This window comes from Sander lucioperca, chromosome 13 (genome assembly GCF_008315115.2).
Source record: "Sander lucioperca isolate FBNREF2018 chromosome 13, SLUC_FBN_1.2, whole genome shotgun sequence".
NCBI classification, from domain to species: domain Eukaryota; kingdom Metazoa; phylum Chordata; class Actinopteri; order Perciformes; family Percidae; genus Sander; species Sander lucioperca.
The window spans coordinates 21715715-21730233 of NC_050185.1; the positions used below are offsets into that span (position 1 = coordinate 21715715).

General features: G+C 38.8%; 1 protein-coding gene across 3 annotated transcripts; it reads left to right on the top strand.

Annotated features, from left to right (window-relative positions):
- Nucleotides 1-4242: 4242 nt before the first annotated feature.
- On the top strand, nucleotides 4243-9008 carry irf1b (interferon regulatory factor 1b). 3 transcript variants are annotated; one of them, XM_031308202.2, is made up of 10 exons: nucleotides 4243-4388; nucleotides 5120-5212; nucleotides 5940-6039; nucleotides 6134-6301; nucleotides 6469-6509; nucleotides 6775-6907; nucleotides 7064-7180; nucleotides 7325-7353; nucleotides 7547-7664; nucleotides 8269-8992. In XM_031308202.2, the coding sequence occupies exons 2-10, from the start codon at nucleotides 5126-5128 to the stop codon at nucleotides 8382-8384; spliced, it is 909 nt and encodes a 302-aa protein (XP_031164062.1). In that variant the 5' UTR covers nucleotides 4243-4388; nucleotides 5120-5125; the 3' UTR covers nucleotides 8385-8992. The 3 variants fall into 3 exon arrangements, with proteins under 3 accessions (XP_031164062.1, XP_035864751.1, XP_035864752.1); XM_036008858.1 differs by lacking the exon at nucleotides 7547-7664 and having other exon boundaries at nucleotides 8269-9008; XM_036008859.1 differs by lacking the exon at nucleotides 4243-4388 and having other exon boundaries at nucleotides 8269-9008.
- Nucleotides 9009-14519: the final 5511 nt, after the last annotated feature.

Below are 14519 nucleotides of genomic sequence, written 5' to 3' on the forward strand. Positions count from 1 at the left end.
AGGTCTTTTAAGATGTGCAGATAAATGGAATTGTAAAATCAGCCAAGATAAACAGGTTTCCACTTTTGCTAAGAGGATAAATAACCTGAAAAAATATGTGTGCAAATACCTTTGCAAGGCAAGAAATTAAAATTAAAGTATGATGTTGGTATGACAATAAATGGGAATTGAAATTTATAGATTGTACAAAAACATGTCTGTCAGCCTCCATTATCTTTATCTTCCCATATATTTTACAGCACTAAAGATAAGAAGCAGCCATCAGAAGCATGACATCACTTTGACCCAGTGACTGTATGTTCAGAGGGTATTTCCTGCCGCCTCCTTCTTTCTGCTTTAACACAGGGTTTAATTAGTAACCATGTTTATAGGACTAAAGTACCAACAATATAATAATGCTCCACTGAAATGGTATACCTCACCACAATGTAGCCTTAGTTTCATGGGTACTGAACATTTGATGGACAGTCCGTGTTTTATTACAGGAGGTTAGAGAGATTAACCTCTTAGACGAGTTGAAGGAATGACAGACGGGGGCACAGGTGACAGTTAAGGCAGAGATAAATACCAAAGTGTGAAAGTGGGAAGATAAAAACAGGTGAGGGAACAAGAGAGAGGCTGAAGCTGGGAGGCCAACACTTTTTCTCTTACTTTCCTTGCTTCCTCCAGATCTTAGGTTGTTCTTTAACCATTTTATCCTGCCTCCCTTTTGTAATTTCCTAATTTCACTTGATTTTGTGCTGGTCTTATTCTGTCATAAAACACCCTAAAGATACAATTTTGAGGTACTTGTACTTTACTTGAGTATTGAGTATTACTAATTTCAAACCATTTCCTTTTTCCTTTTTACAATGGCATATTGTTACGTTTACATACAAAGGATATTACCTGCTAATGGTTACTTTTATGAGGAGAAACAACAACATCTCAGATAATACCAGTGTGCTCTTGATGAACTCGCAAAGGATGGTGCATGTTGTGTTGTGGCTCCAACAGACAGTACACATATTGGACTGATGGTGGTGCTATACTTTAAAACCACTCAGGCTAAATTCTGCACCAGCAGTCCAGTTGGGTGAAACCTACAGAGATTATGTAATTTGTGTCTAATTGGCGTGAGGGATGTTTTTGTCATTAATGGAAACTCCAAATGTCACATCTGTGAATCTTCTAAAATCTGTTGCAATAATATATTTTTATTACTCTTTTTACCTCTTGGGTCTACCTCTTCTTGACTTTGCCCTTCCTTTTCTCCCTCCCTTTTTCCACTAGAGTTACAAACTCAAAGAAGCTTGGGGAAAAGCTCAAAAGTTCAGGATTATGGAATTTTAAATTGTGCATTTGATCACATTTTGTTTTTGCAAATCAGTAATGCTTTATTTTACGGATCCATAATTTTCATTAAGTTTCCTTGGAGTTAACTGGTTTGAGCTACATATTTGCTATTAATTACAGAGAAAATGGAGACAGTACACCTTTCTTTCAAGGAAAATCCTTTTTTAAATCAAAATTAGAGCCAAATTACATTTTATTTCCAGGAAATGATCGCAAACCCTTAAAATAAAACATTACCTTTTCACTTTACCAATAGCTGCGTGACATGGGGTGGGTCATTGTAGGTGCTTTGGCAGGTGTGGAGAATATTTCTTAAATGAGAAAAGAAGAAGAAAACACCCACTGAAGCAGGAGACAAACAACCAAATGACAGTCAAACAAAACAGAAAATAACCTGTGGGGTTTGAATTAAAAACATATAGCAAATATGCAACACAAATGTGTCTCGATTCAACAAAATTGCCCTTAGAAAAACACAAAATTCTCCTAAAACTTTGATCAAACAGAGTAAAATATGAAAAAAGTATATTCTACCTATGCTGTTTAAGCCTGCATGAGGTCGCAGTGTAATTGCAGGCTAACTAACGAAGGCTTTGACTTGATCCAGTGTCGGTGAGCTGTTTAAGCAGATGGTCCGGAGAGAGATTTGATGCTGATGATCCCAAAGCCTGAAATTACTGTCTTATCCTTGCAGGTGGCCTAAATAATCAGAATCCCCCTCTTTTTATGCTCAAGGTGCAATAAATGCACAGAAATGTGTCACTGTTACTAAATATATTTTAGTAGAAAGACAGTAGAACATAGTATGTTTACAGATCTAAATGTTTTACTGTTGATAGAAATGAGAATGTATTCAATAAAAAAAAAAAAAAAAAAAAAAAATATATATATATATATATATATATATAAATTGTATGGTTCACTATGGGGGGAGGGGTGGGTGGGGAGGTACCTGCAGGTCGGGAACCACACAAAAAAAACTTTTAAATAATTCGTTTTGTAATAATTCAATTTGTGATAATCATTTGCTATAAACACAACATAAAATATGTTTTGCCTCGGCCACTCCAGTGAATTCCTAAAATTCACCTGTTTCTCTCCACACTGCTATCGTTCATCAACAGCTAGTTGACAATAACAATCGGTGGGAAAATTGGGATGATTTTCCCCTACGAATCCAGATTTCTGCCTTCATTGGGAAATCCCACAGACTGACTGCCGGTGAAAAACTCCGCAGGAAAACTCCCTGTTATTCCCTTCCAGTCGTGCGCGGGCTCGAGCCTGCTAATCACACGCAAGCAGCCGGCGCGAGCACGCAAACACACTACGCGGGAAGCCCCTAGATGGACAGCAACGGTAGCGCTCACAGCACCGGTGTGGGGGTTCCCAAATTCCCAAAGCGAGCTATGTGTGCAGTACACTGATGCTGTAATAAAACAAGAGCTTCCGCATTTAGGCTATTTTCAGCAAAAAGTGAGAAAACCGAGCACCGGAATTCAAAATCCTATCTAAACATATACATTCTTTGAATATAGATCGTGTCCTTTTATCATTTACTCTTTTGCAGTTTTGTGCATGCATTAATTCATTGTGAAACATTTAATCAGCTCTTTGTGAGTTATTATCACATTATGGCTATAGCCTATGAATGATAACGACTGTAAAGGCTCTGCCGCCTGCCTAACTGATCCCACACAGCTGCTGCTTCCTCGTAGTTCACTACTGCTCCTTTCTACGTTGTGACATTGGCCGTTTCAGATCAACACTACTGCATGGCCCACATTCAACAGTGTACAACACTGCCAATGCTGGTGACTGTAATTACTACATCATTTCTTGTAAATGCCTGACTTCTCAGCTGGGTTGCTGTTTATACTAAAGGGCTGGTCCAATGCATGTTTATCATGCCGGACTTGGGTTGACCTTGGCATCTGGAGGATGAATGCTCCTGTTTGCGTGCGTGTGTGTGTAGGTGGTTTAACAGACTATAAGTTTATATGATTATTCTTATTTTAATAAGGTGCACTTTGCAGACTTTGCATCTCCAAACTACATATTTATATGAAAGATTATCACTAAGCTATAACTAGCCTAATACTAAAAATGTAAAGTATTATTATTAATATAGTTATAACTATGGACTGTAGGCCAATATGACATATTAACATATAATAATAAAACCATAGCCATGTCTTAATGTAGCCTATTAATGCATCCTTAAAAATAAAGTATACAATGTGTGACTGGCAATACCTGCAAACATTAAAACGTTGCAAAGTCTGAAGAACTGTCACGTGCTAAATATAAAGTTGGCTCATTCAGGTGCGAGGGTCGGTGCAGTCTACGTGCTGCAAGACAGTGTAAATCAGCCCGTGTTGTTATTAACTTCCTTCTAGCATCCAACGTGATTTCTCGGAAACAGGTCTACTGCCTAAAGAGACTGGCAGCAGCGCATGCGCCCAAGTGCTGTAAAAAATATCCAACTCAACCTAACTTAATTTATATACTTGATCCTGTAGGGTCTTCAACGAGTTTTTTTTTCTTCGGTACGGGGGACTGATCTGTAAATATGCAGAGATGAGATCAGTTGTTTACAGTGTAAGTCACTTTGGTTGACATATGTTTATTTTGCTGTTTGAAGAATGAGTGGCTTGTTGTTAACTGCATTGATCTGTTTTTTCTACCTCTATTCGCGATATGCACACGTCATTTCACAAATAAACTAACATGCACGAAGCTACAATAGTGTAAACATGTTAAGTAATAATTCCATAAACAACATTTTCAACCGCTCTTTGATAAACAGAATTCTTAGTCGATATGATTAATATTTTTTTGTTTCGGGATGGACATTTTTTACAGTGTGCATGCCTTCTCTGCAGCCGGGGAAAACCCTTTACACCCTATAAAAATGAGCGTCTCCTCCTGTGAGCAGCCAGTGTTCGCTAGTGGATTCATAAAGACAAGGAGAAGCTTCTCTGAAACAAACTTCAACCAATCGGACTATACACTTGTGAATTTTCCTCTTACGGACCATAGAACAAGCAAAGTCTGTAAGTGATTTGATTAATTTATCACTTTGATTCATTTATCACTTCTATTTCATTTATCACTTCTATTTCATTTATCACTTCTATTTGCATGGATTGACTCAGATTTAAACATTTTATTGATTTTCAGAATAGTATACCTTGAATACATATACAGAAAGACAAGCGTTGTTAATATTCCTAAATTAACTAATGTCGTGATTGCTATTAATTTTTCGGATGGCAAAGTTTGCGTAATTCTTGCAAGCCATGCGTTCAGAAAGACTCTTATTTATTGACAGGAGTTGACTGTGTATGTCGGCTATCGTATGCATGCAGCAGTGCACGAGGAGGTGGGTGCTGTTTCCGTGCAAAGTGTGTTTTTTTGGCGCGCGTCTCCAAATGTCTCCTGCTTGGATAAAAGTTGCACGACTTTTTTTTTTTTTTTTTTTTTACTTGTGGACGGCAAAATGAGTCCACGTGGATTGTAACTTTTAAATGCAAAAGCCATGAAACTACAACCAGGAAATTCATTTCCGTATATTGTGACTTTAATAAGTAGCGGCTTCGATGCAAAAACGCCCCCTGTTCGCTTGAATGCCCTGACCGTGAACCCATCTGCGTCGTGCGCGGCCAGCAGGCAGTAGTAGGCTAAATCTAAACTGAGGCAGATCGGGGGAGTTGATTTCCTCTCACTGATGCACACTGCATTCCTCACTTATCTAATTACTCCTTTACTCTGTTGCATATTTTAGGCAAACATGCCCGTGCAAAGGCTGAGGATGAGGCCATGGCTGGAGAAGCAGATCGAGTCCAATTCCGTCTCGGGTCTGACTTGGGTGGACAAGGTGAGAGATTTATTTCCTCCTGAAACAAATTGAATGGGTTCATATAAATGGTTATTTACTGAAAGCTGTAGTCAGTATATTGAAATGAGGACAGAAACAGACATTCTGAAATGTATTTGTTGTAGAGTCGGAGCTTCAACATTGCTGATCAAGGAAGTGAGCTGCAAGGCTTCACGTGTTCTTTTTGTGTTTGTTCCCTAGCTGACCACAACATATTTGCATGTTACTCTTAGAATCATTAATTGGGATGGATTTTAATAAATAAATAAAGTGAGAGACAGATAATTAAAATGAAAACATTTGGTAACTATGGCAGCCTTTTAAACCAAACACCTCCTGGCATCCAAAAACAGGTGAAAATAGACACCAAGAGTTAGTTGTTGTCCAAGTTTGGTCTCTGTCCCACAACTATTACAGCATTCTATCACTACTTTATCTGTGAGTGGGAAATGGGCCAAACGTACCAAAAAGAGAAATTAAAAATGTATCTTCCTAACATGACATGCTGTGGTTTGACAAAGCTTGTTTGGTGTTTTTTTTCTACTACTGTGCTATGCAAATATTTTTATATCTTTTACATAAATTAAGGCCATGCAATGGAAAACAGCCTATGAGTTAGATACTTAGTTTGAATGGCAGCCTCTTGCAATATTTGAAAATGTGTGTTTATATTTGAGTTTATTCTATGTAAACCCTCCATCTTAGTATTTTCTTTTGTATTTTCAAGGATAAGAAAATGTTCGCAGTCCCCTGGAAGCATGCAGCTCGACACGGCTGGGAGCTGGACAAGGATGCATGTCTGTTCAAACAATGGGCCATCCACACAGGTGAGCAAGTGTGAATACATATGCAAACTCTGCACATAATAACAACTGTTGTATGAAAAAGGAATGAGACTAAACTAAATGTAAAAATCTGCAGGGAAATATGTTGAAGGTCAGACCTGTGACCCAAAGACATGGAAAGCCAACTTCCGCTGTGCAATGAACTCACTGCCTGACATCGAGGAGGTGAAAGACAAGAGCATCAACAAAGGCCACCAAGCTGTGCGCGTCTTCAGGATGCTGCCTGCCAGCCCAAAATCGAGAGGTGAGAAAACTGACAGGAAGTGAGCGAGCAGTTAAATACAATCTGCAGCGTCTGCTGGCTGCTGATTTTTTTTCTTCTTTTTCTTATTTAATCATGAAGTCAGTTTGTATTACAATAACACAGTGAGCTGTTTAAGTGACCAAAATGTCTTTCTTTCATCTGCACAGATAAACGAAGCAAAGCAAAGGAAACAAAGTCAAGGAAGAAGGTAAATACTGTAAATATCCTATGGCCATTCTACTTTTATGTTGACTTTAGTGGTATTTGCCTCTGTTGGGTATTTTGTGTTTACTTACATTGTCAGAGGTCTATGTAAATTAAAATATATATTAATAATATTAATAAATATTATAAAATAATGTTATTTTAATGGCATTGGTGCAGCAGCGAGACATAGAGCTGCAGAAAAAGGCTTTTTTTTTCTCATGGAATTTTCGAAATCTCACTGAATGTGACTTTACCTGTCTCTGCAGCGCTCAGTGTGTAAGGTGGAGGAAGACACGGACTGCAATGATACTCAGTCTCCCATGAATGAGTCAATGACAGAAGAAACTCTGTCCACTCAGGAGAACACAGTCGACAGCACAGTGCACACTGAGGAGAAAGGTGAGGAACGATTTATGCATAGTTGAAGAATTAACTTCATAACACTGTTAATTTTCAGTGGCATTCATTCAAAACTGTCAAATGAGTAAATACATACATAAACACAAAAGCAGGAGCAACAAGTGTATTTAATGCTATTGTTTTCCATCTTTGCAGATTCATTTGTGTCTCCATCTGAGGTTCCGGAATGGTCTTTGTCAGTTGAAATCGGCCCTGGAAGCTTTCCATGCGATATCTATCAGAGATTTGAGGTTTCACCTGAGCACAACTCCGGTAAGACAACAACATATATGGCATACTTGCCAATACATAGTTTAGCATTAACTTTAGTGAAACTAAGCAAATTCAAACAGATCACTCAGCCATACTTATGACCCCTCTCTTTTCTCTCCCTCTCTCTTTGCTGTGATCTTCCAGATTACGACTATGCAGACGACATTATCCAGGTAAGCATGGCCTTCAGTTCCTACTCTTAAAAACATGCATTTTTCATTGACAGGAATACCCATGTTTGTCTTATTCTGCCTGTTTGGCTTGTGTATAAATACCCAAAACAATACGATAAGACTGTTTGGTGTGGGGAAACTTAAGTTGCTCAAAAATATTATAGCCATACTCAGTCCAGTGTTGCTCTTTCAGATTTGCCAGCAACTGGAGAAAGACTCAAACTGGATGACAAACAGTTTAGACGACAGGGGGTTCCTGAGCAATGAAGCATGCACCAGTCCAGGGAGCCAGTGGAGTGAATCTTCTTCAGGTAAATGTTACTAACAGATGGACAACTGTCTCTAAATTCATCTGCAACATAATGCCATAAGAAAAATCTAGATGTAAATATGTGTTATTATAAGAGTTTGTTTAGGTGAAATACACTTGTTAGTATTTCTAACACATTATTAAACAATTCTGCATGTAGAAAGCAGGATGTTGCCTTTATAGCAGTATGCATTCCAAAATGTTACACCTAAAGTTTAATGAACCTAGTAAAAAGACTGTTCTTTTAAAAAACTTTCCTTTTAAAGTTTCAAGCAATTAATTGCTATTAAAAGGGTACTCCAGCGATATTGCACACAAGAGACAGATATACAGCAGCAGAGTCTGAGATATCCTGACTGTTAGTCCCTTTTAAGGGGTCAAAACACTGGATCCTACATTTCCCTTAGTGCAACTTAATAGCCTCTTTTGTTAGACCCTCTCTCCCTGGTAAATACCCAAGTCCACGGGTCAAGTACACAATCTCAAACCCAACCTGAGACGACAGGGATGACAAATGTCACTCTCTGAAATGTTTAGTATTAATAATGTAGAGTAATATGTTCTTCTGCACTGTCCTGACATTGTATTTTCTGTTTGCTTTACAGCCGATGACCTAGACGACTTGCCGCAGTACACAACTTTGGGCTCAGACTTCATAAATCCCACAGACACAGTGTGGAACAGCTTCTGTCAACAGATACCAAGGCACTCAGATTTTTAGGACAGGATAGCATTTTGACACTTGGACTTTTATAAGCTCATCCTGCCCACAATATCCCATTCTGAGCCTCTTTTCTCAATTGAATCACCCATCACCATCATCCTCCCTCCAGACCGTGATGAGCGGAGTCCACACTTTAAGCTATAACGCTTAACGCTATATTGATGCTCGGTAGCAGTTCAGAGAGCTTTCCTCATCTCCCTCAACCTTCCTGTGAAGTCATGAAGTGCACTGCTGTGCTAGATAAACTCACACACTGTTAATCTTCTATGTTATTGGCTGGTTCAAGGCATTTTGGTGCTCAGTTTTTTGTGACAATGAGTTATATTAGCACAGCAATTGTTTTGTTCAGGCAGGACATGTACATAATCATACCCAACCATAAATACATACGAGGTAGCCAATACTTACCTCAAAGTGCAGATACTTATTGACATAATATCAATTTTTCCGTTAAGTAAATTTTAGGTTAAGGGATAAGAATGCATTGTAACAAAACTATTACCTTCTGGTGAAAGCTCTACTTCATAGTCTTACAGCTCTTTTGCTTAAAGCAGTTGTAAACAAGTTATGTATATAGTTCCTTTTGTTTGTGTGTTTTTTTTAAAATAAAAAAATCTAAATACGAATGGAAATGCCTCTTTATTATGAAAGGCTTTACGTTTTTTGTGTGAATAGATGGATGCTCTGCTGTAGTGATCAGTGATCAATAACTTCGACCACATGTTGAAGCAAACACATTTCCCTCTGGTGGCAATTTAAGGGTCTCATTGTAAGAAGTTAAATTATCTTGGCCCAAAACATCACAATATAGTGAATCTATGTCTTAAAAAGCTCAAAAATGTATTGAAAAAAATCACACATCTCCTTTTAATATTCTATTTTCTTTTGAAAAAATAGCATACAGTTTAAACTGGGTTAAGCATTTTGGCTGAATTAAAACAAACCATTACTGATTATTTCAACAAAGTGTAGTGTAAGACCACAAAAGACTATCATTACGTAAAAAAAAAAAAAAAAAAAGAGTTGTTCTGCATCTGACCAGATACTGCAATAAATAATATTATTGAATAACAAGTGGTATTTCATTAAGTAGATAAAAGTTAATGCATCAATTATTTTTCCTTCCCCATCTGGGGTTCCCCTTTAATCCCCACATGTTTTGAGGAAATAATCGTCATTGAAAAAGTCAAAAAAAAAAGTCGTTGAGCAACACACTTTAGCCATGCATGTTGACTTTTCTTACAATCGGTTTGAATGGCAATAAATAACATAAAAAAGGAAAAGGGTGTGAGAAACCAACCCCAGATTAAAAAAAAGACTACATATGTTTGACAGTTGCCATTTTCCTCACAATAAACCACTGGCAGAACACACTGAACAGCAATGAGATTCTTTTCATTCATCACATGGATCTTTTCAGGTTTGTCCAGGTGTTCGCTGATGACTGTAAGCTGCAAAGTAGACTTGTTAATCCACTTGAAAGATGAAAATGTGACAATGGCAAAGAGATGATAGCTGATAATGTTCTCTGGAAGGTGTCTGTAATTGGTACTGCAGCTCTTTGTTTAAAACATAGACTTGTATTGTTCCTGCTTCAGGTCGATTGAGTTCATTGCCAGTGGACAAACCGGTTATTCCTCCTCATTTACAACCTATATTTCTTTCATCAGCGTGATTATTACTTTAGGACTTTAGTAACTTCAGTACAAATGCAAAGTACTTTACATGAGTTGTTCTATTGTATGATACTTTATACAGTACTTAAACCAAACTACAACAGTAAAATGCTGCTTAGCCTACATATTTATGCATTACTAATAGTCACAGAAATAAAATGGATAGAAAGGACATTGAACTGTTTTCCATGGTCATTTGATTGATTTAGTACAAAACTAAATGTGATTGTCGATAGTCATGGTGACAACATGCATCAGTGTGTCGAAGAGTGGGCCAATGCAGCTCTCTCTGGAGTTGCGGGAGTGAGGAGAAGAGATAGTTAGACCCAGCGGCAGTGGGTCAGTGATTAACTGCTGGATAGTTAGCTAGGTTGCTAACTCCGCCATGCCCCCATGCCACACCACTGAAGACGAAGACGAGCTGAACAAAGCTGTCACTCATCTGGCGATGTGCTTTTGTTTGGATGAAGCATTAGGTTGTAAATTTGACTCGTTTAGTGGCTGGCTTTCTCTGCCTCGTAAAGTAACTACTCCACTGCTCGTTTGTACGTTACTGCAAAACTGCAGCTCTGCGTCTTGCCACAAGCCGATATATACGAAGTTTACACACAAGATATAAAAATATTAGGGCTGTCAAACGATCATTTTTTTTTAATTGCGATTAATCGCTGAATTTCTATAGTTAATCGCGATTAATCACATGTTTTAACACATGATTAAAATTCTATTATTTTGCATTTCAGAACAGTTTTTAAGTACATATTAACAATGGAAAGCAATTATTACCAGTGTATCTTGACTGGGAATGAAATGAATGCAAGGAAAGTTACTTTATGAACTTGACTTTAAGATTTGTATTTGTTTATTATTTATTTACTGTAAACAAAAGAAAAATGTGTGAATCTGTCATTATTGCACAATTCCTCCAAGTACCTAACTAAAAAACAAAAAATCCCTATCCTTACCAGAATCAATATAGTGTGCAGTAACTTCTAAATAATGTTGATTAATCACTGATGTCCAGTGATCACCGGTTAATGAGACAGCGTTTGCACTTTGCAGCAGTTCCAGTTGGGCTGCTTTCTCCGGGTCGTACAGGCTGTGTATGCGTGAAACTACTGTCCCCCTCGACGGCAATGTATAAGACGGGTCAGAACATGCCAACCGTAGTACGTCTTTAAGACCCGAGACTTCTACGATGCTGACAGGTCTGCAGCTGGTTGCCACCCATTTCGCAAGAGCTCTAGTAATATATTTGGATTTGGTTTCATCCACAGGTCGGCGAGTAGCACTCTCCAAAATAGTGCTTTGCCTGAGCCCACTAGCATCAACCTGAGTCACGTTAATTAGCTCGTAGGTGGTAGCTCAAGCTTGACGTGCTTCGGTGATATTTTAATTCGGCTGTACACAATGTGCATGTGGCTTTCGACTTGTCTAATGAGCTGTCCAGGAGTTTTGGAAAATAAAAAGCGCCATTCAGAATTGTGTTGCTGCAATTCTGAATGTCTTTCTCCATCATGCCTGCAGCCTGCAGCAGCAGGATGTGTTACGAGGAAGTATGGCAGCTTGATGATAAGTAAAGGTGCGGCAAAGGGTCAAAATAGTAGCCTGTTAGGCACGACGCGAAGCCGAGTGAAGTGTAAAATAAATTAATAAATGGCGGCATGCGATTAATGCGATTAAAAAAAGTTAATGCTGACAGAAATAAAAAAATACCCATGATTGTACATTTTTTAATTGTTAAAAGTAAACTTCCCCAAGGTTACTTAAAACCCCAAAAGTCACAACCTCAATGTATCCTAAATTGTAGCAACAGTCATGATGATACTATGACACTCAGGGGCACTTTATCTGCATTCAGTAGGCATACTTTTAATTTTGAGACTATACTGTGGTGGATTGTTCCATTAAGAACAACCTGCTTTAGATATCAAACAAAAAGGGACTGATTTTAAAGGAACAATTATCTTGACTATTTAAAAGGCATATTGTGGATTTATAATAATTTAATCTCTGTTAGACGTTTAATTTGAAGTGTGCTTTAAAAGGACTGTACTCGGAATACTGACAAAAAGTGAGTTGGGATTTCCTTCCCCACAGCACACCCAGACCAATTCATGAAATACAGACGTTTTGTCACGGCCACGTGCATTAACGTGCACGCGTGGCTGGATTGAATACAACAAAGAACAGAGAACCTTAGATTACAACACTTCATTTTCACTTTTTGGGTGGTGATGGCGCAGTGGATATGACACATGCCTTTGGTGTGGGAGACCTGGATTTGATTCCCACTGCGATACATCAACCAATGTGTTCCTGAGCAAGACACTTAACCCCTAGTTGTTTCAGAGGCGTGTGACCTCTGACATACAGTGAGGAAAATAAGTATTTGAACACCCTGCTATTTTGGAAGTTCTCCCACTTAGAAATCATGGAGGGGTCTGAAATTGTCATCGTAGGTGCATGTCCACTGTGAGAGACATAATCAAAAAAAAAAAATCCAGAAATCACAATGTATGATTTTTTAACTATTTATTTGTATGATACAGCTGCAAATAAGTATTTGAACACCTGTCTATCAGCTAGAATTCTGACCCTCAAAGACCTGTTAGTCTGCCTTTAAAATGTCCACCTCCACTCCATTTATTATCCTAAATTAGATGCACGTGTTTGAGTTCGTTAGCTGCATAAAGACACCTGTCCACCCCATACAATCAGTAAGAATCCAACTACTAACATGGCCAAGACCAAAGAGCTGTCCAAAGACACTAGAGACAAAATTGTACACCTCCACAAGGCTGGAAAGGGCTACGGGGAAATTGCCAAGCAGCTTGGTGAAAAAAGGTCCACTGTTGGAGCAATCATTAGAAAATGGAAGAAGCTAAACATGACTGTCAATCTCCCTCGGACTGGGGCTCCATGCAAGATCTCACCTCGTGGGGTCTCAATGATCCTAAGAAAGGTGAGAAATCAGCCCAGAACTACACGGGAGGAGCTGGTCAATGATCTGAAAAGAGCTGGGACCACCGTTTCCAAGGTTACTGTTGGTAATACACTAAGACGTCATGGTTTGAAATCATGCATGGCACGGAAGGTTGCCCTGCTTAAACCAGCACACGTCAAGGCCCGTCTTAAGTTTGCCAATGACCATTTGGATGATCCAGAGGAGTCATGGGAGAAAGTCATGTGGTCAGATGAGACCAAAATAGAACTTTTTGGTCATAATTCCACTAACCGTGTTTGGAGGAAGAAGAATGATGAGTACCATCCCAAGAACACCATCCCTACTGTGAAGCATGGGGGTGGTAGCATCATGCTTTGGGGGTGTTTTTCTGCACATGGGACAGGGCGACTGCACTGTATTAAGGAGAGGATGACCGGGGCCATGTATTGCGAGATTTTGGGGAACAACCTCCTTCCCTCAGTTAGAGCATTGAAGATGGGTCGAGGCTGGGTCTTCCAACATGACAATGACCCGAAGCACACAGCCAGGATAACCAAGGAGTGGCTCTGTAAGAAGCATATCAAGGTTCTGGCGTGGCCTAGCCAGTCTCCAGACCTAAACCCAATAGAGAATCTTTGGAGGGAGCTCAAACTCCGTGTTTCTCAGCGACAGCCCAGAAACCTGACTGATCTAGAGAAGATCTGTGTGGAGGAGTGGGCCAAAATCCCTCCTGCAGTGTGTGCAAACCTGGTGAAAAACTACAGGAAACGTTTGACCTCTGTAATTGTGAACAAAGGCTACTGTACCAAATATTAACATTGATTTTCTCAGGTGTTCAAATACTTATTTGCAGCTGTATCATACAAATAAATAGTTAAAAAATCATACATTGTGATTTCTGGATTTGTTTTTTTTTAGATTATGTCTCTCACAGTGGACATGCACCTACGATGACAATTTCAGACCCCTCCATGATTTCTAAGTGGGAGAACTTGCAAAATAGCAGGGTGTTCAAATACTTATTTTCCTCACTGTATATAGCAATTGTAAGTTGCTTTGGATAAAAGCATCAGCTAAATGACATGTAATGTAATTCTCTACTCAGGACACCTTTGCTCACTACATAGCAAAGATTTGTTTTCTGTTATCTTAATGTACTGTATGTCGAATACAGAACCTTTAATGTGAACAGCCAGTGAATTTGTTAAGCTGAATTGTCTCTCGTCAGTCCATGTGGTTCTGCTATAAAGTACAGACAAACTGTCCAACCAGTTTGATACACTGATACTGATGCGCGCGCGCGCGCGCACACACACACACACACACACACACACACACACACACACACACACACACACACACACACACACACACACACACACACACACACACACACACACAAAATTGGTAAATATATTATTTGTTAAACATAAACATGGCTTTTTACTCAAAGATAATCACTCACATGCAAAGGAAGAGTACAAACTTCCAAAAAGCACAAAAAGCATC

Excerpts from the sequence above, each read along its gene's own strand:
- irf1b (XM_031308202.2), top strand. The coding sequence starts at position 5,126 with ATGCCCGTGCAAAGGCTGAGGATGAGGCCATGGCTGGAGAAGCAGATC. Across the intron at positions 6,040-6,133 it reads ACAATGGGCCATCCACACAG|GGAAATATGTTGAAGGTCAG; the intron begins GTGAGCAAGTGT and ends AAAAATCTGCAG. Across the intron at positions 7,665-8,268 it reads GTGGAGTGAATCTTCTTCAG|CCGATGACCTAGACGACTTG; the intron begins GTAAATGTTACT and ends TTTGCTTTACAG.